The sequence below is a fragment of the Mus caroli genome, unplaced genomic scaffold (assembly GCF_978045245.1).
Source record: "Mus caroli unplaced genomic scaffold, Mus_caroli_1 scaffold_9, whole genome shotgun sequence".
In the NCBI taxonomy this organism is placed as follows: Eukaryota; Metazoa; Chordata; class Mammalia; order Rodentia; family Muridae; genus Mus; species Mus caroli.
This window is the reverse complement of record NW_028227264.1, coordinates 9,523,366-9,550,123: the sequence shown is the minus strand read 5'-3', so window position 1 is coordinate 9,550,123 and position 26,758 is coordinate 9,523,366. Positions and strand designations below refer to the sequence as shown.

Here is a 26,758-nt window from a genome sequence, read left to right as displayed (position 1 = left end):
GTATATGTGTCTGTGTAGCGTGCAAGTTTATGCATGTTCCCATGTATGTGGAAAATGACGAGAGAGAGAGACAGAGACAGAGACAGAGACAAGAGACAGACAGAGACAGACAGAATATATGTACATATATGGAGGTCACAAGTCCTTTATTCCTCTACACCTTATATTTTGAGGCAGGGTACCTCACTTGAACCCAGAGCTCACCAAAGTCTAGCTTGCCAGTTTACTGCAGACTCCCCCTGCCTCTCTCCACTGTCCTGACATTATAGATGAGCTTCCAAACCCACCAGGATTCACAGAGTACAGGGCTCTGAATTTTCATCCTCATATTTCCTTGGCAAGCATTTTACTCCTGAAGCCATCTCCCCAGCCCCTATTATTCATACCTTGAATACTGAGTAATAATTGGGCACTAGATTTCTGAGTGATCCATATGGAGATTTTTTTTGCATGCTTTGCAAGTCTATGTAGGATTTTAGAAGACGATAGCTTATATTGTATTTTGTAGTATGTTGTTTATACTTACATTTTTGTTTTCTCCCCAGCCATCAAACACAGACAACCTGTTGGGATCATCCTAAAATGACTGAACTCTTTCAATCCCTTGGTGAGTGCTGCTGTATTTATAAGCAGGCCTTAGTGAGTGTTGCTGTGTTTAGTAGTGGTGAATGGCCTTCATAGCCAAGGACTGAATAGTCATAAAAAGATACTTGGCTACTCATCTTTTCTTCTTGTGTGGATGAAAGGATCATGCTGTGGCATGAGAAGACAGTGCCCCGACATGCTACAACAAGAGTCCTGAAATTTAAAGGTAGTTGAACTCCTAAGGTAAACGCATAAAGCAAGACTTGGTGATTTGGAAGTGTACCAGCCAAAAGGGCTTAATTTTCCAGGAGAGATCTGATTGTTTTAGGTCTTACCTCATCTTATAATTCAGCTCTGCACACTAAAAAAAGGGAAAACATAGTAACAATATAGTAACTTCAAATTTACTGATTTAAACCATTTTGTTTTCTATGTGGGAAAATTTTCTCAAATTAGCTTACTTAATTTTTAAGTCATAAACTAAACTTATTTTGACAGGGGAAAAAAAAGATTTCTGTTTTTAGACTGTCAGTAGGCAGTCTAAAAACAGGTGAGATGGCCTTCATCAGGTTGACAGTAGTCACTGAAGTTTAGTCCTTGAGAAACTGAGGCGGTGCTAAGGGAGGATATGGCAGCATCCTGTGCTCCACTCCTTCCCATTTTAAGACCAGGCACACACACTTGTTTTTTCTCTTAAACACTGGGCTCTGTCGGGCACTCTCCCTTGGTAGTTGAGTCTGCAGGAGAAAAGTCACTGCTTTGCTTGATTTAGAGACCAAGATGGGGGAAAAGAGGCAGTGATCTTTGAGTTTTCTTCCAACTTTGTCAGTCTCTGTTAGCCTATCTTTAGGGAACAGAGGAAGAAATTGTAATATTCACTGGTTCCAAGATAGGAATGCTGATTATTTTCATAGATCTGCTTAAAACAACCAAATCTGTGAACCAATAGAAGAAGCAAATTGATCAGGGTAGACAGAGCGTAGAAGAACAGCCTCCATGAGTACTGGGATGAGCTGGCAGACGACAGAAAACTAATTGCCCCAGTAAGCCAATGACTCTGAAGGAGAAACCCTGTTAGCTGAGCAGTCTGGTAGTCCCCAGTTGTACTGGTACCTCCTGTTTTCCCGTAGGGCAGAACTTTTCCCCATGCTCATAACCCCCACCGGTCATGGCTGACACACCCACAGCACAAGACAGGTTCTATAGAATAGCAGTGCAAAATTATTGGATCAAAGCTTTGTGTTATGAAAGAGAAGTGAAAAGTAAGGAAATGTTTTACTTCTGATAGGTCTGATGAAGTCATGTAGTCTGATTAGATGAAGAGAGATGTTCTGCTGGTAAATAGAATGAAGGAGAAGCCAGCTTATGTGTCCAGGTTCTCACCAACTTCTATGCATATTGTTCTTTTCCTCCAAAGGGGAGGACATGATATGTGACTTGTAGTTTCAAATGAGGATGGAAAAGGTCAGATTGACCTCCATTTTATCACTGGTTTTGGAAAAGAGGTGATTTGGTCATGGAAAGGGATTTTTGAGTTTTCTGAATAAGATTGTTTTGCAGTGTCTCCCAATATGGTATGAACAATCATTTGATCATATTTATAGATTGATGTGAAATTTAGGAAGATTTTTTTTATCATGAACTCACACATTTTTCTATGATCCAAAATAAGCGAATATGTTCATTCTTGGCATTCAGTATAAGTTAAATAATAAGCAGGCCTTTAACTTGTTCTCTCTTCCATTTCAGCTGATCTGAATAATGTACGTTTCTCTGCCTACCGCACAGCAATCAAAATTCGAAGGCTGCAAAAAGCATTATGTCGTGAGTTATCACACTAACTGAATCACCTTGCTTTGGGAGGTTAACTTTGTTGTTATTATCATTAAGACAGAGACAAATGGCGAGGCTGAGCTATTTGCAGAGTCAATCTGACTTTCAGTGCCCCTCATTGAAGGAGTTAGCTGCATTTCTACTCATACTTCATGATTGGTGTTGTCAGTGGGTACTGGCAAAACCAATGAGCAGTGCCACTCACATTCAGAGTGCAAAATTTATCCAAACGTAGGAAAAGCAGTTTGGAAATTTATACTGCCACCCAGTTTTAAAAGATTAAGCCATTGAATCAAAGTAGTAGGTTGTTGCCTAGTAAGTCCTTTTTGTCCACTCCAAACTGTAGGCTTCCAAGCTCTTTGACTCAATACAGTCATGAAAGAGAAATGCAAAGCATTCACATTGCTGATTTGTCTGGGAACTAAAACCATAAACATGACAGAAAATTCTGTTTTCCTTTAAACATGACAGAAGTTATTTGTGTCATTAATGGATTTTTCCCTGTGGAGGGCATGCTCATGGGATATTCTATGGTAGTCATTCTAACCAAAGGTTCTTTTTATGCCTAGAATATCAAAAAGTAAGCAGACATGTATATCCTTGTAAATAGAGTATTTAGGCTTTCTGGATTCTGTCTTTGCTTGGATTATTGACCTGAAACAAGCAACATTTGAGCCTTGCTAGATACTATTATGCAATTAATATTTGCATGTACTTTAAAGATTGGGAGATTTGGAAAATTCCATATATGCTTGTTTTCTACTCTTTGTTAAGAGCTATTATCTGCCTGGGTAGCTCAGTGAAGTTTTGAAAATTACCCTCAGAAAAAATGGTATGTTAGGGACAAAAATTGTGCTTCTTAAAACCTATCATGGGAAGGCTGATGAGTGTCTCATATGGAAGAAGTACTTGTTGTATATGACTAATGACTTCTGTCGCTGGATCTCATGGTAGAAGGAGAGAACCAACTCCTGTAAGTTTTCCTCTGTGGACTCACAGTTGCACACCACACCCCCTCCCCCAACTAAGGAAAATAAAATTTCAATAGCTAAATATAAGTTATGGAACCATTTTAAGTTGGCTGGGTGAGCAGAGACGAACAAAGGGAGATGTTCAGTCACTTAGAGAAGACAGAGTTGTGCAAAATATTAAATAAGAAAGACCTATGTTCCTTTTGGATGAGAAGTCTAACAGGCAGAGAAACAGTAATATCTAAACCACAGAATGGAAGGAGGAGGTGACTTCAAGCCTTGCGTTATCCCCACAGGCTCAAAGGTAGTCAGCATGTTGTAGTAGTTACAAAACATGTTCCAGAATGACCTGTTCAAAACATGGGAGCTCTCACACTCGGGCTAGAGATCTGTGTATTGGGTGGGAATGGGATAGGAAGCTGACTGTGAACAGAAGGCAGGTTGTCTATCTCCTCAATGTGTCTGTAGTGATAATAGTTTTGAACCCAACATCCAGCTAGTCTTGTCTTTCCAGGCCTATTGGGTTTTAAAATGAGGGTAGATGACCCAGCCATGGACTTTCCACTGGCCAAAGACTCTTTTGTAACATGGTGAACATGTTACCAGTGTTCTGTTCTGCACCTGGGTAGAGAACCCTCTTTATGCACTGAGGGTGTGCTTTCTTGGTTTCTCTTACTCCTGAAGGAAGATGTCTCTCTCTGGATCACGTCCAAACCTGAGAGGAGCAGAAGAGCGACTCCTCCAGTCTCTGAGCTAAAAGATATTTTATAATGTACAGTGAACAAAGTCCCCAGTTTGTGTCAGCTTACATAGCTTCAGGGATCTCCTGACAGCCACTGGCGTCCCCCTTTCCACTGCCTCTGGCCACCACAGGGCTCCAGCCTGGAGCCTCTATACTACTTGTCACATTTACCTGTTTGACCAAATCAACTTTTCTCTCTCAAATTCTCTGTTTACTTAAACTGCCTTGGCTCATCTTTTATTTCTTCCTGATGCTTTTTAGAATTTACCTCTTCTACAATTTTCATGCTCATCCCACCTGTTTCTAATTTTCCCAGCATTTTTATGATGGCCTGAAGCTGCTGTTTTTCACTTGTTTGCCTGGTGTAATAGTTGTGTGTCAGGAGGTTGACCTGCTCTACACACAGTGGCTTTGAGGTCATGGTCACCTCTCATTCTGTGCATGTCTGCACTCAGCATAGTGCCTTCTTGCCAGCATAAAAGAGAGAGCACATTTGTCTTTATTCTTTCAGTCTTGGTTTATTCATCTGGTTCTGAGAACAAGGCAAGAGACTCATTCCACCCTGCAAAGGGCTCAGATCTAAAGGACACAATGCAGGTGGATGGAAGGCTCATACTTTCAGCAGATTGCACTCCCCTTATTATGTAGGGCCCTTTGTCTGGCCGGCATCTGCTTTCTGTCTCCCTACTTCCTTCCCTGTGCTCCCATCAGCTCACCTTGAAGAGTGGCCTACCAGATTATACCCAGTTTCAGCCTAAAAGCTCTGGGTCCCATTTGCAATCTTCCCGTGACTGGTGTGTGCTATCCCGTGGGTCTCAGCTGCCAGCTATGCTTTAATAACATGGCCCCTCTTCCCTCACTCCTGGTAACTCCATCTAGTCTTTTCTTATGTGAGTGTGTGTTTTTGTTTTATTACACTTCTTGTCTTAGACACATGGTCAGAATCATAACTCTTAATATTCTTTCTACATACTTCTTGCCTGCCTTTCCAAGAGAATTATATTTTTATGAGAAGGAAGAGTCTGTGCTGTGTTCTTCCCTACCTGAGCCCTCCTATAGTTTCTGGTGCAGAGCTGGAGACATGTAGGCCATCCTGAGCAAGATGGTGAGTTTGAAGGTGACATAGGTGTGTACTAAAAGACATGTAAAAAATTTAGAGTCATGCTTTGTAGTAGTTAGATTTATTTAATTTTGTCTTACTCAAAATATGTTACTATACAGGAACAAAACCTGAATGAACTAACTGTCACATCAGCATAGTCCATACAAAAGCTGTCAAACTAATGCGAAAAGTCAAAGGGCAAAATACATTTGCATAGTTCAGTTTCATTTATATACAGTTCAAAGCCTTGCTATTCTATTTATGGTACATATATGATTTTAAGAACTTAAAGTAAATGCAAAGTTTAGAGAGTTCCCTCATGATCATGATGGCGTATAATTACATATATGTTAGTATGTTCATTTTCTTTGGTGTGTAACAGATTGTGTATTCTTTTTTCTTCAACACACTATGCATTCTATGTGTTACACACACACACACACACACACACACACACACACACACACGACTTTTTGTAGCAGGCCATGCAGAGAAGTAAGAGGAAACACTAGCTGAGACAGAAGCAGTCCCTGTGGTGTAGAGAAAGCCAGTGTCCTTGCATCACAGTTCTATTTACTCAACCATAAGAGCCACCTTGGATTTCGGCCTGTGGACACTAATCTGAGATAAGGACATAGGAGTTAGATGCATCCAGTCAAATGCTTGGATACAGGTCAGAGAGTGTCAACCAATGTATCATGGTGAATTAGCTTACTCAGTATTAAGAGGTTTCCCTAAATCCCATTTAGATTCCTTCAGAGTTCATTTAAATTTTGTTCTTGAAATTTCTGATTTGGAGGTATTATTATTAACTATTACTAACATTACTTATCAAGACAGTATCTTACTATGTAGCCCAGATGTCCTGGGGCTCACTATGTAGCCCAGGCTAGCCTTGATCTTGCATTCCTCCTATTTCCCTAGTTCTAGGAAAAGAGATGTTTGACAAAGTGAAGCCATTTCTAATTTCTTTAGTATTTTGATCTCTATGGTATTGGCTTTAAAGTTTGGATAATTTTTCTGTCTAGAATTCAGTAGTATACAATCATTTTCTACTTTGAGACAGTCAAACGATATTACCAAGTAGGCAGTGTATGTCCTTAATAGTATTTTAGCATGAAAACAAGAGAGAATAGAATGGGTAGGTGCTTCTTGCCAGAGATGACTGAGGCTAAGCCCACTGGAAGGGAAGATTCATAGGACTGCCTGTTCGTGACTGGTTTACAAAGGGATTGGTAGTTGGCGAATTGTAAAGGATGAAGGACAGAAGGTCCTAGAATTGCTAAAGACCAGATTTCAGAAGGTAAGATTTTGATTAGGAATACAGCGAGGTAGAAGTTTCTGAGAGATGGGGACCGAGCAGTGAAAACAGGCTAGTGTTCACCACGAGACTCGAGGCAGGAAAGGGAATGTGGAATCATCTAAAGAGATGCTGTGTGGTGAGAGGTATGAGCCATCATCCCTGCAGATTAAAACTCCAAGCCTGAAAGCTTGCGTGTAGAAGTGTTTCCCAGGAAGAGGACATGGTGCACACAGCCAAGACCTGGAGAGATGTCCAAAGCCCTGAGTCAGGTACTCTGCAGTGTCCTTCTGTTTTATCAGTTCTACCCTCCCCTGACCCAGGAGAGGGCATGATGTCTCTTTTTGACCCCCTGTGCTTCATATGTGAGAATCTAGAAAAGTCTGTAACTTGCTTAGAAAACAAATTGCCTGTTTGTTCCATTTACCGCATGCATGACTAAGCTGTCATTTTTCTCCCTCTGAAGAGACAAAATCATAATTTCCTGTGATTTAAATGTAGTCTGTTCTTTAAAAGGTCCCGAAATGTGACATGCTTCAGGAAGATGCCTGCTTGGCTTAGGCACTAAGTCAAAGTGTCAGTGTAAATCACTGGAAATTGAAGACAGGATCGTTTGTGGGAAGTGGCAAATTACTGTCTGGGTCCCAGAGTGGATAACAAGGAAGGCTTTTCTGAACTGAGTGAAGGGTGGACTGATCCCGGAATGATGTTTTTGCAATTTGGTCTATTGTCCCTGTGTGTTTTGCGGCTGGCATAATTAGTGTTGGAATTCAGAAATCTTACCATTCTGGCAGTAATTGAATATATTTCTTTGTGTCTGTGGAGAACCATGCTTTTCAGTCGACTGTCCTTGATTAAGCAGGTCCCTTTGTCAGATACTGTAGAAAGTGGATTTTGCTACTGCTATCCTAGGTTCAGAGTTGAAAATAATTTATAGTACCAAGAAATGGAGCAAAATGATAATGAAAAATATAGATTCCCAGGTCACTTATTCTTTTTTTTTTTTTTTTTTTTTGGCACTATTTCCAGCTCATGGAATGCTTATGCAAATTATTTTTTGTTAGTAGCATACATTTAGCAGTGATATTGTTGACATCTAAAAGAAAAGGGACTGGCCTCTTCCTCAGAATTCCTATGTCTCCTGCCTGAGTCTTTTTAAAAAGTCTTTGCTATTGAGTTATTGTAGAAGTTGTATTTGTCTATGTAATTTTAACATATTTCTTTTCTACTGTAGTCAACTTGAAAAAAAATGTTGTTTAAACAGCCGGCATAGACTTATTTCATAAATGTACTTAAATTTTAAAATTAGTAGTTAATCACTAGCTATAAGTACTCAGATACAAAAGAAGCTGTTTCTTTGCTTTGGTTCACTGTCAAACGATGTCATGATGTCATGGGGGTTGGGGAAGTTTATTTAGTAGAAAAGAAAGAAGTAGTTACTTAAATGCTCTCAGTCCCACTTAGATGTTTTTCAGTGCTAAAAACCTGGAAAAGGAAGATGAAGCAAACATTTTACATAATGGTCATTTCCATGAGCAAACTTTAAATTAGTGCCAGCCTGCGATTTCCCATGCCTGTATGTTACGAATTGGGTCATTTCCACATTCAGTAAGTGCATAGGCGTTTGATGGTCTGCTGGGCTTTGTTTTCACCTTGCTAAGGAATAACTGAAAGTTAACTATAAAGAAGAATCTTCTTTAGGGGGTGGAAGCTTTGTGTACAGTAGCTGCCTCAGTAAGACCACAGCCCACTATGTGTCACACTTGATACTAGCTGCCATCTGTTTTCTCTAGTGGGATTTTAGAGTAATTTAATTTCTGTCTTTTCTAAAGCAACATCTCTTCCTGGAAGATAGTGCTTTTAAATATCTGCCCCCCCCTTGTTTTCCTGGATCTCTTATATTTTGTCTATCTTATCTTTCAAAGACTATTTCAAAATTTACCTTCTAGGGAGTCTTTTCAAGCTGTCCTTTGGCCAAGTATTCCTAATCCAAACATCTACAATCTGAAAACCACAGTATCAGAAGCTTACGTTTGCTGACGTGGTTGCAGAATTGCATGCCTGACCTTGGTGGATGAATCTCAGTAGAAATGCAGTCGCGTAAAAAATTATAAGGGGTTAGAGAGATGACTCAGCAAAATGTTTGCTGTTCTTTTGGAAGAACAGGGTTCAGTTCCCAGCACCCACATCAGGTCACTCACTGATCACTCTTGGAAGGCTCCAAACCTTCAAGGACATCTGCAGTCACATGGTGTACAGATATACACAGACACAGAAATAAGCACCGTTCTTTCAAAATACTTACGAGCTTACTTTAGCACGTACATAAGGTATATATGAAACATAAATGACAATTGTACTAGACTTGAGTCCATCCACAACAACTGCATAAAATATCTGAGTTTATGCAGATGTTACAAAACCACCATGAAGGTAGAAAGTAAAGAAAGTAAAAATGCAAAATGCTCCCCTTACAGCATTTCCAACCATGAGTTTGTAGCTCGAGTCTGCTTTCTCACACGATTGTCCATCCTTCTCCCAGGTGTTTTCCTCCTTCCTGTTAGTAATGTGCTTAAGAAAGAGCTCCATGCACACCCTACATGCTCTAGCACCGGCCTTACCCTCCATCTGTACTTTACATAAGAAGAGTAAAGACGAAATGAAATAAATACCTGAAGGCCAGTGATCTGTGAAGCAGTAGGAATCCATCTTAGCTACAGGTTGTCTGAAAGGCAAAGGGGCTTGACTTGATTTGGGCCAATTCTGGTAGTTGAGAATAATTCTGATGTCACTCATTTCAGGTGGTAGAGAGCTATTACTTTTCTATGAAATCTGGTTCTTTTATTTATTTATTTGTTTGCTTCATTTTTCTAAAAAACTATCTCCAGTGACCTTTTAATGCCATTATGTACATTTTTGCATACTGTTAGGGAATGGTTAGCTTGACAGTGGTATGGAGATTACCTGCTTGATAGGCCATAATTATATAATTACAGGTTATAATTAGAGCTAGGGTTCTGGTGTCTGTTGTTGTGACTATAGATAATAAAACTTGCTTTACATTTCAAAGAGTTAGAATAAAAGATTTTTGAATGTTTTCCCTGAACACATGTTAATAAATGTTTGAGGAGATGATGGGTTAGCCAGATTTAAACATCACCTAGTGTAGATATCTGTTGAAATCACAGAGTTCCTCCTCAATATTCTCAACTTTGGTATTTCTATGAGAATCACTTAAGACTAACTTTAGAGAATTTAAAAAGCAATTAGGAAGTGGTGAAGAGACTGTTAGTGAGCTAACATGAGGTGACCAGTGTTGTTACTTGGGATATTTTAATGTTTGGAATAAATTTGTAGACTACTCATGTCTGTACTGAAAAACACAGAGCGACTATAACAAGGATATCAAAAAGAAAGAAAAATTCAAAGACCAAAAATTGGTAGAAGATCCAAAAGCTACAGCATTTAGATGGACAGGCCCAAAGGTATAGAGAATATATTTGATCTGAGAGAATGGAAGTGTTATTTCACTAACAGCTGAAGTTAACAGGGAAGGATCAGTTCATGAGTTGACCAGTCAAGCTAAAAGCTGGAGAATAGAAGTGCTGGGTTTCAGTGTTGTTGGGTAAGGCGATGCCTCTCTCTAATCCTTTTTCCTCATCCAATTAGTGGATCTCCTAGAGCTGAATACGACGAATGAAGTTTTCAAGCAGCACAAACTGAACCAAAATGATCAGCTCCTGAGTGTCCCAGACGTCATCAACTGTCTGACCACCACTTACGATGGGCTTGAGCAGCTGCACAAGGACTTGGTCAATGTCCCACTCTGCGTCGATATGTGTCTCAACTGGCTGCTCAATGTATATGACACGTAAGTGTGTCATTTATTCTTTAAATGACCACTAGTGAGCGAAGCATATTAATAATAAACTGGGCACTATCATCGTCGCCTTGCTGTTGTTGTTGTTATTGTTGTTGTTGTTGTTGTTGTTGTTGTTGTTCTTGTTGTTGTTGTTGTTGTTGTTGTTCTTCTTCTTCTTCTTCTTCTTCTTCTTCTTCTTCTTCTTCTTCTTCTTCTTCTTCTTCTTCTTCTTCTTCTTCTTTTTCTCCGCTTTCTCCTCCTTCTCCTCCTCTTCCTTCTCCTTCTCTTTTTTCTCTGTCACCCTTATTAATGGGTGATACTAAACTTTTAACTCGGGAATAAGTTTGCACATGGAGGCAAACACTTTACCATTGAGCTACATCTCCAACCCTAGTGGGATTTCTTTAAAAAGATGTTTTCATAATCCTTTCACCCAGTAGAAAGATTTATTTTGATTGTTTAAAAGTAACTGATTTCCAAGTCCTTCTGCTCCCAACCATAGGATAAAAGGGAACATACAAGTGTTCTTTCGTGACTTCTTAGTCAGTGAAGGCTGGGGAGGTAGCATTCACTCTCTGTCAGGAAGCAGCTAGGGAAACCTGAGCTGCTTGGTTTCTTTCTCTCTGCTCCTTACTATCTTAGATTATTATTTTTCAACAGGCAAACAAAAGCTGACATTCACTGTGAATTAAAATGATTTTTAGCATATAAGAATCTCTATAACTTTGTAAGGTGGCGGTTTGAGTGTAATTTGGACAGCAGTGAATAAAACTCGGTTTGTCCTTTAATGATTGCCATGTGGTTTTGTTTTTCTGAAGTGGTCTTGCCTTTATAATTGATGCGATAGGACACTGACACTTGCACTTGAACTGTTTCTCAGTGTATAAAGGAGCACCCTTAACTTCCAGCCCAGCACATCCTGCACGTGTGGGACCCTTTTGATTTTGACAATGTATTTGTGCACTAATCAGTTATCAAAAGACTTGCTGTGAGCTGACATTTCAGAAATGTTGGGAATTATTCATTCTCTGGTAGGGGGTTGAAGTATGCAAAAATGAAAGAGGAAAATGAAGACTTGCTTTTCTCTTGAATCTCAAAACTTAGTTCTCATTAAGTAGCTATGTGAAGATTTACATTTGTCAGCCTTTCATCTGAAGACAGAGAAGGTAAGCGGTAGTCATAGATCAGAGAATATAGATGATAGTTCATAAATGTGCATATTCAGAAGCCGATTGATTCTGTGTAAGAAATAAATGATGATGATAATAGACATGACTTATCTATAATTTTATTTACTTCTTTCATTAGGAAAAGAGATCCTTTATCTTTCAGTAGTAACAAATATCAATATATCTTTAAAAAAATAAAATAAAAAGATAGCCACGTGAGTGAGACTGAGGCTCAGTTACCAGGAAGAGAAGAGGATTTACTGTAATACACTGCTGCCTGGTATCTTTTATGATGCTTTTTAATACAAAGTTGTAATTCTTCTTGGATACAATATTAATTTTAGCATAAGTAGCTCATTAATTTGCTCATCACTGTTTCAAAGCCTCAAAGGACATCTTTTCTACAATAAATTCACCGTAAATAGCTCGTTATTTCCATGTTTTCTGTGCAGTAGCCTGTAACATGGCTTCCCATCTCAGAAAGAAAGCTAAGTGAGAACATCTGGGGACTTCATCTGACTCTGAAAAAGCAAGAGGAGGACAACTTGATCAAAGTTTCTGGGGAACACTCTGCCCCCAGCAGGTTCCTACTATGACAATTGTAGATTTCTAGGTTGCTGAAACAAAACCTAATATACTAGGTTGCTTAAACATCATTTCCTCACATCTGTAAAGGCTTAAGGACTGAGCTCACAGTGATGGTGGGGCTGACTGCTGTGTTGTTTTCTCCAGAACGTCTCCCTTGGCTCTTCTGTTTCTCTCTTCTTTCCATAAAGAGCCATAAATTCTTTCTACTTGCTCTTTTTTCCTACAAGTGCACCAGGCATTCTGGATTAAGGTCTCCCCTTCCATCTTCATTTTAACTGACTCTTGAAAGATGCTGTTGGCATGAAAAGCAGTATCCTAAGATACAAAGAGTTAGGACTTCAGTGTGCAAATCCAGAGGAACACAGTTAAGGTCAGAGCATGCTTTTATTCTAGAATGAGGAGGCAGTGACTCTTTGTTAGGACCCACCCAGTGTGCAAAATGTTGTGATTCATTTCTGGGAGTTAAATGTTGGCACAATCCCATTTCTGACAGCCAAATGTGAACACATAGAAATGCTACATAGAATTTTTTTTTACTAGAAAAACAATACCTCAAAATATGCCATTGTTTTGTTTTTATGGATAAAAAAATCCTGCAAAACTTACTTCCCCTCTATGCCAATGAAACATCAATCACCCCTCTGGGTCAGATAGGTTCCCTTCGGACTCACTTTCTATCGGGATAAATGAATTAAGCTAAGCATTTGAAATTTGAAATGTATATAAAGAAAATATCTAATAAAAAACAAATAAAATTAATTAAGCTAAGGAAAATTCAGTTACTCTGTAGGCAGTAATCACTGATGTCCAGCATTGACTATCTGAGTTTCTCTACTTCATATGGCCCATTCATTTATCTGAGCAATGACTGTTAACTCTACTTCAAGTAATGGTCCTCTGAGGGACTCTGATCAACTATAATTTTACTCTACCCAGAGTAGGGATCTTGGGTATTACAGAACCATCAGAAGGCTTTGAACTTAAAAATGATGCCTGTGTTCAGCTAATTTTTTTAAAAAGTTTTATGTGACAGAGTTATAGTTCTTTAAGAAAATGTTTTAATATAGATTTACTTGAAGCACAGGTGTTGGGTGAGCGGAAAGAGTTTCTTAGGAAATGGACAGTGAATTCCCAAGAGAAAAGCAGACTACTTGAAAGAGTTATATTGATTTACCTATCCATCCATCATACATCCATACATCCATCAATTCATTCATTCTTTCATTGTTTGGGTTTCTATTGTTGTAAAAAGGCACCACAACCAAGGCAAGTCTTATAAAGGCAAACATTTAATTGGAGTTAGCTTACGGTTTCTGAGGTTCAGTCCATTATTATCATGGCAGAGTCCAGATAGATGTGGTGGAAGTACAGTTCTACATCTTGATCTGAAGGCAGTCAGCAGACTCTGTGTCTTTACCTGGGCAGAGCTTGAGCATATATATTACCTCAAGGCTCCGCCTCCACAGTGATATACCTCCTCCAATAAGGCTACACCTCCTAACAGTGCCACTTCCCATGGGCCAAGCCTATTCAAACCACCACACAACACTATCATAAGCAGCTGATGAAATCAACTCACACAGAGAAAGGTAGTTTTTGTATAGTCATTTGAGAGGTTTCAACCCATGACTGGCTTGCCCCTGACTGTAGGTGAGGTGCACACAGCATGGTGGGAATGCTGGTGGACCAAACTGTTGTCACATGACCCAGAAATGCAAGAAAGGGAAGACAATCCTGTTTTCTTCTGGGAGGGTTTGCCTCTCAGAAGTCATCTAATAGGTCCTGGCTTTTAAAGTTTCTCCTGGTCCTCAGGGACCTTTTCAGATGTAAACTGTAAACTGTTAGGTATTTTTCAACTCCTTGATTTATTGCCATATGATGTAACCAGGGCAGACCTTCTCAACTTCAACTTGAAATAATGAGTCATGCAGATAGAGGAGATCAAAGAATTCTAATACACATATGACTTAGAGATTAGATATGATCTTTCCATTTTGCCCTCTATTTAACTGTTGTTGAAAAACAAACACATGGAGATAGCAAAGTTTATCTGTAACCACCTGTTACAAATCAATCATAGTTTCTGGGCTAATTTGTAGATTTTATTTCCCTGGTTGCATGGATAGTCTTGTCATATTGCTATGGCTTAGCCATGACACTTTATAAAATCAACTAAACTTTCGAGTTCTAACATATACCCAGCTCCACGTCATATTTTCAGTTTTGTGCCCTGGTTGCTATGTTACTTGGCAACCACTTAACTTTTGGCATCTCAGTATCTGGAAATTTTAGTTAAAAATAAACACACAGCTTACCATACGAAAGTTGAATACTAGGGGCAAATGAGCTAATATATATAGAAGGGGGCTTTATAAACTATAGCAATCAAATCGATTCCATTTATGAATTCACAGCCTCACTCTGTCTTCATCTTGCCAGGTTCAAAAGTCTTAATTTCACAATCTTCCTTCTAGATTTAATGGAAATCCAAATCATTTAAATCATACTTCAGAGCAATAGTCTGGAACACTTGGTTCAAACATTTTTTTTCTCTATAGAGAATATTAGCTTCATTTGTTATAATAAGTCATATTTCCCCCACTATCCTGAGATGAATATAATTTTGAAGGCACTTAACTTCACAGTTAAACTAATTTCAGAAGTCACTTACAAAAACTGTCCTGGGAAGTGGATACTTAGCTATTGGGCTAGATCGCTCACTCATACATTTTATTAGCTCTCAGATGCATCTCCAATTAGATATCTTACTTGACATCAAAATAGTCAAGAATGGCCCTATGTATGCACAGATTAATCAGCCAGTGAGCCTGTGTATAAATGTTCACCCCACCCTATGTGTTGGGTGTTGGGGATGTGTTTGCACCCACACCTATGTTCTCTTATGCAGGCTTGTGCTATGACATGTCATGTATGTGTGATTGTAATCTTCTCTTTCTTAGAGGGAGGAGGACAGTACTAGGGATTAACTAGGGCACTCTGCCACTGAGCTCCAACGGCAGGCCTTAAGTTTGAACTTCTTGATTAACTGTGAGAGGCTGGGAACTACTCAAAGTGCTCTCTCAAAAACCTACCAACCACAGTCATCTTGTATTTGGCTTTTCATTTCCACACATAAGGGTTGATACTGTATTTTCTATAGTCACCCTCTTGTCTTACTTCCCTAGCTAGTATGTGGGTTAGATTACAGTAAGCCTTTACAGCTGATGGTAGCTGATTGACATTTTCAGTTGTCTTTCTGATGATGTATCTCTCCTGTTTTCCCAGTAGACTTGGAGTCAGCTCTACTGGTATCTTTCTGATCCCTTAAAGGACCGGTTTGTTTTTACCAACATTCTTGCACCAATCCCTTAGCTACCTTCATTCATTAACCTTTATTACTTTCTAAAAGTAAATTGTCTGTGTTCAGAGGATAAACAATTTCCAGCTCTTGAAGAGAATAAACACTACTTCCTATGATAATTTGGAAAACTCTACAAATATTAAGTAGAAACATGATTTGAAATGTGGCTCAGTTTATTTGAAACTGGCTGGTATTTCTTGACTCTAGGCTAGGCTAGGCTAGGCTAGAACTTGTAATTTTTCTGCCTGTTGAATGCTCAGAGGTTGCTACCATACTTAGCCATAATCTAAGCATGCTTTCTTTTTCTTTTAAAGAACATTTATATGTTTGGTGTTATGCTATATATGCAGACATTTACTTGATCATTTATCACTTGAAAATGGAAGAATATTACTTAGTGTGATAACAAAGCACACTACAGATGTTTATGTATTTTTCAAATACTGTAAATTACAACCTGTATTGGTTACTTTTCTATTGCTGGGATAAAACACTGTGACCAAGGCAGTTTATTGAAAGACGGGTTTTTTTGTTTTTGCTTTTTTTGTTTGTTTGTTTTGGCTTATAGTTCCAGGGGCACAGGAGACCATCAGCATCATGGTAAAGTGCCAACCATGGATGCACTATGGGGCCTGGAGGAGCAAGCAGAGTAAGAGAACTCAAAGTCCACCTTGAGTAACATCCCTCCTCCAGTGAGGACACACCTCCTAAACCTACCCAAGACAGGGCCACAACCAGGGATATAGCTCAAAAACTAACATTGCTTATTCACACAACTACACTGTTTTGTGTGCCCATATAGTAAGTGAACATTCGCTTATGTGTTTGAAATGTTCAATATGTGTGCCTTAAATCTAAGAAATTTCAGAGAATAAACTGTTGCGGCCCGCCTGCGGTCCACAACACGAACGGTTCACTGAGAATGGCAGTTCCCTGCAAAGAGAGGAATCTAGACGGGGCGGAAGAAACAATGGAGTCAAGACAACACTCTGATCAAGACTCAATTTAATATTTCCAGACACTCAGTTTATAAAGGAAGGGGGAGGGAACCCAATTTCCCGCCAAGTAACTCAGGGTCCAGTAGCAGGACGAACACGTGTGTGCCTCCAGGCAGCAAGGGCAGGTTCCAGCAGTGGGCGTGGCAGGACGAATGAGCCGGTAGCTCCACCCTTGAGCAGGCAGGTTCCAGGCTGGGGGGAAGGGAGGCCACAATAAACCAAAGCTGAAAATGGATGAAAACTATGAAACAATAAGTATAGTGAGAAGGCTTTTTCCTGGGTTGTGTGTTGTCCCACTGGAAAGATCTTGTCCTGTTAATTTTATGGTGCTTTTCCGCATCCCAGGGCTTGTTTAACAGCTTAATACTTTGATAGGCATTGGGATACGTGTGTGTGTGCGTGTGCGTGGTGTGTGTGTGTGATCTCCAATTCTTAAGTGAAATGATGTTTCGCTGTCTTAGTGTGAAAGTATTTCCTAGAGCTGACTAATTAATACATTCCATTTTTAATTAAAATTTCATGCTTCCCCTAATACAGATATCACCCCAGCCTATTTGAAACCATTCACTATTAAAATTGCAATAATAATTTATAGACTACATTGGCAGAGATCAAAGTGAATGAAGACAGCAAATTCTAAAGTTTCAAAAGCCCTGAGTCTTCAACATATAATTTTCTATGTATTTTTCTTTTACATTTGGGTTTTAATTTATTAGTATTCTTTTCTTGCTATATAATGTTGCGTTCATATGTTGTATAGCCTGCTTGCTATGTAGCTTTAATGTGTATTTTGATTTTACATTTATAACCAACAGATTTCAGTTATAGCATTTCTTTAAGTAAAATCTATTTGGCTTTATGATTGTTGTTTTTATATTCATTTCATGTGTTCTTGGGCTGTGTGTTGTATGTTAAAGGACTTCAGTGTATTTTTCTGGACTTGTTCAAAGATGTTGAACTGTCATGAAGCTGTGATGTAGGTTTGGCAGTAATTGTTAAAACCAAGTAGACAGGTTGAATCTTTAACTCACATTTATTATGCAGTAGTTTACTCCCAAGAAAATGGCATTCAACTTAGTGTATACAGTTTTAAATCCATATAACCCATCTTATAATTTCAGGGGCCGGACTGGAAAAATTCGGGTACAGAGTCTGAAGATTGGATTGATGTCTCTCTCCAAAGGCCTCTTAGAAGAGAAATACAGATGTATGTAAGACCTTTTACACCATGGTGCTTCTAATAATAATCTAAATTTATTGGGCACTGACTTTATATAATTTGCGGTAATGTTAGCTTCCATTTTGGAGATGCTTACTATGTGTACCAGTTTGAACAAAGATGACAATGTGAAGAGAATTTGGATGATTTGAAAAACTGATTGCGGGGCTGGTGAGCTGGCTCAGTGGTTAAGAGCGCCAACTGCTCTTCAGAAGGTCCTGAGTTCAAATCCCAGCAACCACATGGTGGTTCACAACCGTCCATAACGACATCTGATGCTCTCTTCTGGAGTGTCTGAAGATACACTACAGTTACTTACATATAATAAATAAATAAATAAGTAAATAAAATAAAAACTGATTGCAGGGCAAAAGTGAGGTGCACAGATACAGCACGAACTAAGCACAAATGTGCATTCATTTAATATTAGAATATTCTAGTAGGTATTACAATTCCTATTCTTTTAGGTGAGCAAATTAATGCTGAAATAGGTCAAGAATCTAGTCAAAGGCCGTGTGACCCACTAAAATGTTGGTGTTGAGCTAAGGACTCTATAACCCCTTTTTTTTTTTCTCTTAAAAATCTCATTTCTTCTGTTTATTGTAGCAAGTAGTTTTTGCTACCCCACTTTAAGCTCCAGGTGGACCACACTACCAGCCCTCACCCAGATGCCCCTGCATCCATGGATAAAAACAGCACACAGACTCTCCAGTGAGTCTTAGAGTGCTTTTGCTAACTCAGTGACTGCAACTGAAAACTCACATCACTGGTTGGCTTTATCTCCTGCTGCTACTGCCTCCTTCTTTTTCACCAGATCCTCCCTGAATCCTCCTGGGCAACTCTAAGTGTCCTGCCCCATCCTCAGTCATTGGTCCCTGGTATCTTTATTGATCAATCAAGAACCACCTGGGGACAGGACCTTAGCATTAGACTCCCTACAGTTTATGGTTAATGATAATAAAAAAAAAGAAGAAGAAGAAGAAAGAAAGAGAAAAGTAAGAGGGACTAAAACTTTTATTAGCATTTATTCTAAGTAGTGTTATTTTGTAATTTGGACATTATAAAGTGATAGATGCTTTCAACTTTTATTTTGGTTATTTAAGTAAGCCATTGGTACCTCATTAGCTATTGATTACAATGTTTTGGCATGCTCAAGAGTGGGACCTGTAGTTATATCTTGAGTTTTTTTTTTTTTTTTAATGGTTTTTTGAGACAGGGTTTTTCTGTATAGCCCTGGCTGTCTTGGAACTCACTTTGTAGACCAGGCTGGCCTTGAACTCAGAAATCCACCTGCCTCTGCCTCCCAAGTGCTGGGATTAAAGGCGTGTGCCACCACACCTGGCCCTGTAGTTATATCTTTCCTACTTAGTGACCAAGTGTCATTAGATGGGTGCCTTGATCCCTTTGAGTTCTTCTAGCCAAAAGTAATGTTGCCACTTTTTCCTGGTACACTGAGCTGTACACCAGAGGGTGAGAGATGAGACCAACAATTGTACCATTGGGAGGAAGTCGGGGTAATATTTTACAAATTGTCAAAAATAGCAGTGGTCAAGTAAATGATTACCATCTCCATGTGTCTCCAAACTCATTGCCATGGTGACAACATGTCATTTAGTTTTATTTGTCCATAACATATAAGTAGCTTGATACTGCCAAGCCTACTTCTAGATGATTCTGTGCAGATAAATCTGTGTATTTGGAGGAGAGCGTGGAGAATAATTTTTGAATAGGAAGATATCAGAAGACAAAAGATGGGTACAAGAAAGGAGTAGTAGTATGAGGGTCATTGTTCTCATAACCTAAGTAAATTGAGTTTCTTCTAAAAGCATTCAACATCGTGTATTTTGGAGATTACTGTTATTGTTTGATTTAAGTGTCAAGCCTAGAACCCAAAGGCATGATTTTCTTACAAATGTTAACAAGAATGTTCAGGAAAGAGTTGTGGATTTGTACAGAGCATAAGGTTACTGAAGAACCAGGAGTTGAGGATGCTGAAGTGTGTCTGAGCCTTGCAAGCCATGTAGAGAGAAGGGAAGAAGCCCTGCATAAACCTTACATAAAGTTTTGTCTATGGTCCTTTGTCTAGAACTTCAGGAATCTTCATCATTATCAGGAAAAGATATTTCCAAAGCTGAGAACTTGCCATTTCTAAACTGATTAGGAAAGGAAAGAATTACTGAAAAATCAGTGTTCCAAAATTAGGAAAAGATTTTCTTACTAATCATCTATGATTCGGGGTTTTTCATACGCTCCCAAAAGACTTGGGGCTTTAAAAGTAACAGTTACATCATAGTGCTGAATGGACTCTAAAATGAATGCAAATTCAAGCTCAAGATTTGCATTTTCTGCAAAACAGCATTAAGTGCTCACATTTGGGCAAGGAAGCAGAGGCCCTTGCATTGCAAGTTTCTACTAGTCTATATAACTCATGATGGATGTCACTTCAGGACATAATTAAATAAGAAATCTCTTGGGCTAAATCTTTAATCTAAATCTTTACTTCAATATTGAGGCCTTGGAAATGTCCTGAGGTTCAGTTTTGCTTCTTATCTTGAGATCTTGAGCAACTCCGATTCCACCTTTGATTTCCCCAGTGTTGTGGGAACATCTCTTCATTATTATTTTCTTTGTTAAAATTAATATTCAAAACAAACTGCTCGTTAGCCTCAGTAACAGGAGGCATCCATCTGAAAAAGCATTTTGCAGTGGCTGATATTAGAGTCTTTATCCTACTTGAGCCTATTACTTATGACTTACTGAGAATGACTTTGTAGTGGTTTCTGACATTCCATGTGCTGTCCTGCAAATGTCCAGGGGCTTGCTGGCATCAGCAGAAGCATAGACAGCATGTTTTGGAGAGCCCCTTGGATCTCCTCTGGGTTGATTTTTTTTTCAAGCTTGTCTCTTAGTTATTTCTTTCCTTTTCTTACCATTTTTTTGTTAATCATTTATATTTCAAATGCTATATTGCTCTTCCCAATTCCCCCTCCTCAAGCTGTCCATCTCATCCTTTCTCCCCCCATGCTTCTATGAGAGTGCTCCCCCACCCATCCACTCCTGCCTCACCACCCTAGCATTCCCCTACACTGGGGCATCTAGCCTCCACAGGACCAAGGGCCTCTCCTCCCATTGATACTAAAAAAGGAACTCCTCTGCTACATATGTGACTGGAGCCATGGGTCCCTCCATGTGTACTCTTTGGTTGGTGGTTTAGTCCCTGGGAGCTCTGGGGGAAGGAGGTCTGGTTGATTGATATTGCTGTTCTTCCTATGGGGTTGCAATCCCTTTCAGTTCTTTCAGTCCTTCCCCTAACTCCTCAAATGGGGTCCCTGTGCTCAGTCTGATGGTTGGCTGTGAGTATCCTCCTCTGTATTGGTCAGGTTCTCGCAGATCCTCTCAATTAAAAACTTGTTGTGGCCCATTCTTCACATCCTCTGCATACCACCTCTTGTATATGCTTATAAGAATAAGAACGTAGTGCTTGGTGTCACTTTTTCTCTATGCACAATACACTTTTTCTTTATGAGTATTCTCACCTTCGCAGTGGCATAGAAGCTTAACTTTCAGCCTAGATGTGGGAATGTTGGACAGAACTGATGCTCTTAAAAATGTGCACCTCTCTGTAAGGATCCTGGGAAGAGGAGTTTTAATGTTGATGACTTAAGAATATTAGAAAACAAAGCAGTGTTTGCCTTGTTTATGCATGGAGAAGCCAAAGAAAGGCAAAGATACAAACATTTTTATATCTTAAAATTGAAAGAAAAAAATGTTTCATTACAGAAAATAACTTATTAAGTTCCTAAAATGAAAAGCTAAACCTCCTTATTTATTTTTGGTATTTATAATACAAAGGAGGTATGAATATAAACATACCTAAATTAAGATGAAATGTTCGTGCATAGTATATTGAATTTGTGATTGAACAAAGAAGTTAATAAATCAATTGTAAAATGTGAAGCTATCCTTTATAAACTATATGCTCTAGCAAATTATAAGGGAACCTTTGTTTTGCCTCATGCTTTTTCTAGAGAATGCCTTAGACTATAAAATTAAGCAACGTACATTTATTTATAGTACTTAAAACAGTAATTTTCTATTAGCTGACCAGATTTAATGTAATAATCTATAACATATGATTATTCTTTTATTTTTAAAGATTCTTTTATTTTAATAAGATTATTCTTTTATTATTTATTTTTATTTATATGAGTACACTGAAGCTATCTTCAGACACACACCAGAAGAGTGCATTGGATCCTGCTACTGATAGTTGTGAGCCACCATGCGGTTGCTGGCAATTGAACTCAGGACCTCTGGAAGAGCAGTCAGTGCTCTTAACCATTGAGCCATCTCTCCAGCCCCACATAAGATTATTCTAAGATATGTGGTTCTGTTTACAGATGGCAGATTAAGACACCTGATCTGGAATAATATCTCTCCTTGTTTTTTTTTGTTAGTTTTTGCGTTTGTTTTTTGGTTTGGTTTGGTTTTTGGTTTTAAGTTGACATAGTTTAATCTACCTCACCGAAGGTAATGCTTTAAGTAAGATAACGTTTTGAGTAGGTAGACGGTAACATCTCGTTCTTCTTCTTTGTAGGTCTCTTTAAGGAGGTGGCAGGGCCAACAGAGATGTGTGACCAGCGGCAGCTTGGCCTGCTACTTCATGATGCCATCCAGATCCCTAGGCAGCTGGGGGAAGTAGCAGCCTTTGGGGGCAGTAACATTGAGCCCAGTGTCCGCAGCTGCTTCCAGCAGGTAGGCATGGGCATTATGGGTATGTATGGTGTGTTGAGAAAGGGACTTAATGTTTCCAAGAAGGGAGTCAGTTGTGATAGCATCAAATAGTGGAGGTTTCAGGTATCAGCCCTCTAAGTTGATGATTTGTTTCTTAAGTCACATTTGACTCAAGGCATAGTAAAACCTTGGTAGATATACATCTTTTTAAGGGACTATACATTGAAGTGCAGTGTCGGAATTGCAACATGCTGGCTCTGTACTCATGTCTGTGACCTGTCCCCCTTGTGCTCAGCTTCTTGTAATACTCACTTCACTCCTTGATTCCTGCTTCCATGCCCTTGGACATGCACTCTTCTGTTTAGAATGATCTTCCTTTGTGTGCACACACTCTCTTCTCCCACTCGTTCTGTTCTGTCTTTATGTGCTGGCTTAGCTCTTGTGTCTGCTCAAGCCCTATCAGGTGAAGTTTCTCCCCCCACTTTCACATCCTCTGCCCTGTCATGCTCACTACAGTGTGACATCATACTGAGATATGTAATTAATTGGTTTGTATTGCTTCTTCCTTGTACACCTAAGCTTCCTGGAGACAAAGCTATGCCTATCACACGTCTCTCCAGTCTTAGTCTGCCCAAGCTGCTATAGCTGAATCTATGAACTGGGTGGGTTAGGAACAACTGATGTTTATTCCTTAGTTGTAGAGGCTGAGAACCTGAAGATTAAGGTTCCAGCAGGTTTGACATGTGCTGAAGAAAGCTTTCTGACAGCGCTTTCTTGTTGGTGAAAGAGGGGCCTGCCCCATGCACTTCAGAAGGACAATCTGATGGTTGCTCATCCCTTCATAATACGTTGAACCTCATATTGACTTTGATACATGTTTTCTTATTGAAGGAATAAAAATGCTTTAGTGTTCTCTGTAGAGAATATCCTTTAAAATATGAAAGCATTACAAAAACAGCCATCTTTTCTTAAATGCACATACACACAAAGTCATGTACAAATTTTTGCACTGATCTGAGCTGCTAATTTTCACCTGGGCAAAAGCCACAGTTTCTTTTTTAAATGCTTACGGTGCAGAAGAACATTTATAAATGCTACTGATGTCATCCATATGCATAAAGTTAGAAGCCTACAGATATTTTTCCAAAGCATAGCCAATGATTTATCACTGTTGAGCGAAAGAAATGCTCACACGGTATCTTTGAGGAGAATCAATGTCACGGGTTATTACATTTTATAATGGCCCTTTTTCTTATTTTAGAAATAAAAAAATACTAAATGATTTTTTTTCTAAATATGATTTATAGTCATATATGTCAGTGCTCAGAATGACCTCAACCCCTGCGGGAAGAGGCAGTTGGCGGAATTTACCTCTGCTCTCACACACAATTATTCAGCATTAGGATTCAAGGAAGACTTGAGTTGCCTCACAAAATTTATCTTGATAAGCTTAGAGAACCTATATGGTGTATCCGGGCTGGTCTGCCTCCAGTGTGATGCTCTGACAAAACAGAGGCGGGGCGTAGCAATGACTCCTTTTGTGAAACATTTGTAAAGCTCGTGTAGAGTCTTCCACTTTGTTTGGAAGGTGAGGAGTCCTCATCTTTGTACGTTTACCATCTTAGATAAACTTGGGCTACAGAATTAAAGAATGGATATGGAAAGATTACCTGGAATCGTGTGGATTTTCATTTTGCTTCCTTTTTTTTTTTTTTTTTAAATTTGAGCACAGCGGGAGTAGGTAGATGGCACAGTTATACGGAGTTGCTATAGAAGCATGAGGACCTGGGATTTATCTCCATAACCCACTTTAAGTCAAGTGTAGTAGCACATGGCATGTCCTTGTAATCCCAGCATCAATGTAGCAGAGACAGGCAGATCCTTGGGGCTCATTGGCCATCTAATCTCACCTACCGAGGAATTCCATCTAGTGAGTGATGCTGGAATCATCACAAGAAGGACACTACATGAGGAATGAAAGCTGAGGTTGTCCACTGGCCTCCTCATGTATGTGAACTGCATGCAAGTGTACCTGCATAGATGAACATTTAAAAACCCACAAATAAAAAAGAAACTCTGAGCACTAAGGAATTGCCCCCCCCCCCAACCATATGGCAATGGCCGCTTCCCTTCCCCCGCCCTGCATTCTTCTAATTTTAGTTTCTAGAATTTTCTTACCTTAAAGAACCTATTGTCTTGGCTGACCTGGAGTCACTCGACTTTTCTCTCGTGTCAATTTGCAGCAGCAGCACTTGCTGCAGCTTCAATGAAGAGCTGTTCTTCACTTTCTGTCTCTTCCCCCAGAATAACAACAAGCCAGAAATCAGTGTGAAGGAGTTTATAGACTGGATGCATTTGGAACCCCAGTCCATGGTGTGGTTGCCAGTTCTGCATCGGGTCGCAGCTGCTGAGACTGCAAAACATCAGGCCAAATGCAACATCTGCAAAGAATGCCCGATTGTTGGGTTCAGGTGAGAAGCACTAAGAGAAATCAGAACTCAATGGTCTCTGCTCTCCTCATATGGCCATCCCTTCCCATTTATTCCTGCTTGGTGGTTTGTCTTTGGAGTGCATTTATGCTCCACATCGTCCTTCTTTCTAATGCACCATTCCTCCTCATGATCTATACACAAACTTATTTTGATTCTTGTAGTTATTTGTAATACTTTAGTCCAGAATCAGAAAGTTTTATAAATATCCTTTCACTGAGGCCATAGGAATACCTGCACAGGATGATTGCATTATAAATTAGGTATGTATAGTCTTGATCAAATTTGTTGGCTGTTCTAAGTTGTTTGGGATCAAACTTAGTAAGACAAAAGCAATATGTAAAATATGAACCAAGAAGTTATCAGAAAACTGTTCCTTATGCTAGGTTTGTTGTAATCAATTCTACATTTTACCTGCTCATTAATTCTGTTGATTGTCTATTCTCTCTCTCCATCTCCTACCTTTTTTCTTTATGAGCATGTATGTATATATTCCTGGATATGTGTGCATGTGCATGGAGACCAGAGGTTGAGGTCACGTATCTTCATCTTTCTCAATGACTCTCCACCTTATTCTTCATACAGAGCTCTCTCTCTCAATCTTGAGCATGACGTCAGCTAGGCTGAGTGGCATGCCCTAGGCATCATCCTGTCTCTGCTTCCCCAGTATTCAGATCATCTCGGGTTGCTAGTGCATGCCACTAGACTCAGCATCTTTATGCCAATTCTGAAGAATCTGAACTCAGATCTTCATAGTTGGCTAAGCCAGTCCTGCCACACTCAGTCCATCTTTTTTTCTCATTGTGTCAAGGACACTGACTTAAAGCCTTAGAGGAGACTGTGTAGGAATCTGTACCATTGTCTTAAGACCTTCAAGGACTCTGTACCTTGGCCTTCACAGGATGGTGTGTTTGTTCACGTTGGTTCCTTCATTACCTCTTGAAAAAGTATGCCACATTCTTTTCCTGGGGTTTATGATTTCTCTTAGAAATTATTACATAGCTATTAGTATATGCTTTAAACATTATTGCTGATCACATTATTAGTTATGATCAGCCAAAAATGATAATACACCGACCTTATGAGTAATATTGAACATTTCTGTAAAAGTGGAGACATGAGGAATGTGCATGTGCAAGTAAGATTTATTTTTATTTATGCATCTGTATGTGTATGCGCATGTATGTGTCTGTATGTGCACCCATAGAAGAGGGTGTTGGATCCCTCGGAGCTAGAGTTACAGATGGTTGCTAGCCTCTGTATGGGTTCTGGGAATCAAATCTTCATCACCTGGAAGTATAGTGAATGCTCTTAATTGCTGAGCCATCTCTCCAGTCCTTCAAATTGAGCTTTAGTGAAATCTTAGATCTCTAAGGTGTTTACCGAGCTGAGAATTGTTTCATTTCAAATTCCACACAGCTGGTCACAGCAGCATGAATAACAGGCAGGCCTCATCTCCTTTCATGTGAACAAAATGCTAAGAGATATGCCAAGGCTGGGGCTGCATGCTCATCTTGACTCTCGGTTTTGCCTGCCTTCATAATCTCTGTTATCCCCAACCCATGACTTGAATTTTCACACTGATTTCCACTAGCAAATTGGCTCCTCAGGATGTCATTTCTGCCTTTTGAAGGGAGGGAAAAGCCATGCCCTTCTCCCCATTCAATTGGTCCCTTAAAATCCCAAGGGAAAGCCTTGCCCAAGACTTCATCCTGTATTGTCCTGCTTACCACCATCAGCAAGCAAGACTGAGAAACAGTAGTTTTAGCAAAGCACATGGCTAAAATATACTGACAGTGCAAGAG

The 26,758-nt window shown here is 39.4% G+C and overlaps 1 protein-coding gene across 9 annotated transcripts in view; it reads left to right on the top strand.

The window, feature by feature from the left end:
• Window positions 1–26,758, top strand: part of Utrn (utrophin) — a 489,906-nt gene that overhangs the window by 415,313 nt on the left and 47,835 nt on the right. For all 9 annotated transcript variants that reach the window (XM_085842639.1, XM_085842635.1, XM_085842637.1 and 6 more), the window contains 6 exons: window positions 546–607; window positions 2,335–2,409; window positions 10,203–10,404; window positions 17,633–17,718; window positions 22,328–22,485; window positions 24,769–24,935. In XM_085842639.1, coding sequence (XP_085698765.1) covers window positions 546–607; window positions 2,335–2,409; window positions 10,203–10,404; window positions 17,633–17,718; window positions 22,328–22,485; window positions 24,769–24,935 — 750 coding nt within the window. The remainder of the gene's footprint in view (window positions 1–545; window positions 608–2,334; window positions 2,410–10,202; window positions 10,405–17,632; window positions 17,719–22,327; window positions 22,486–24,768; window positions 24,936–26,758) is intronic.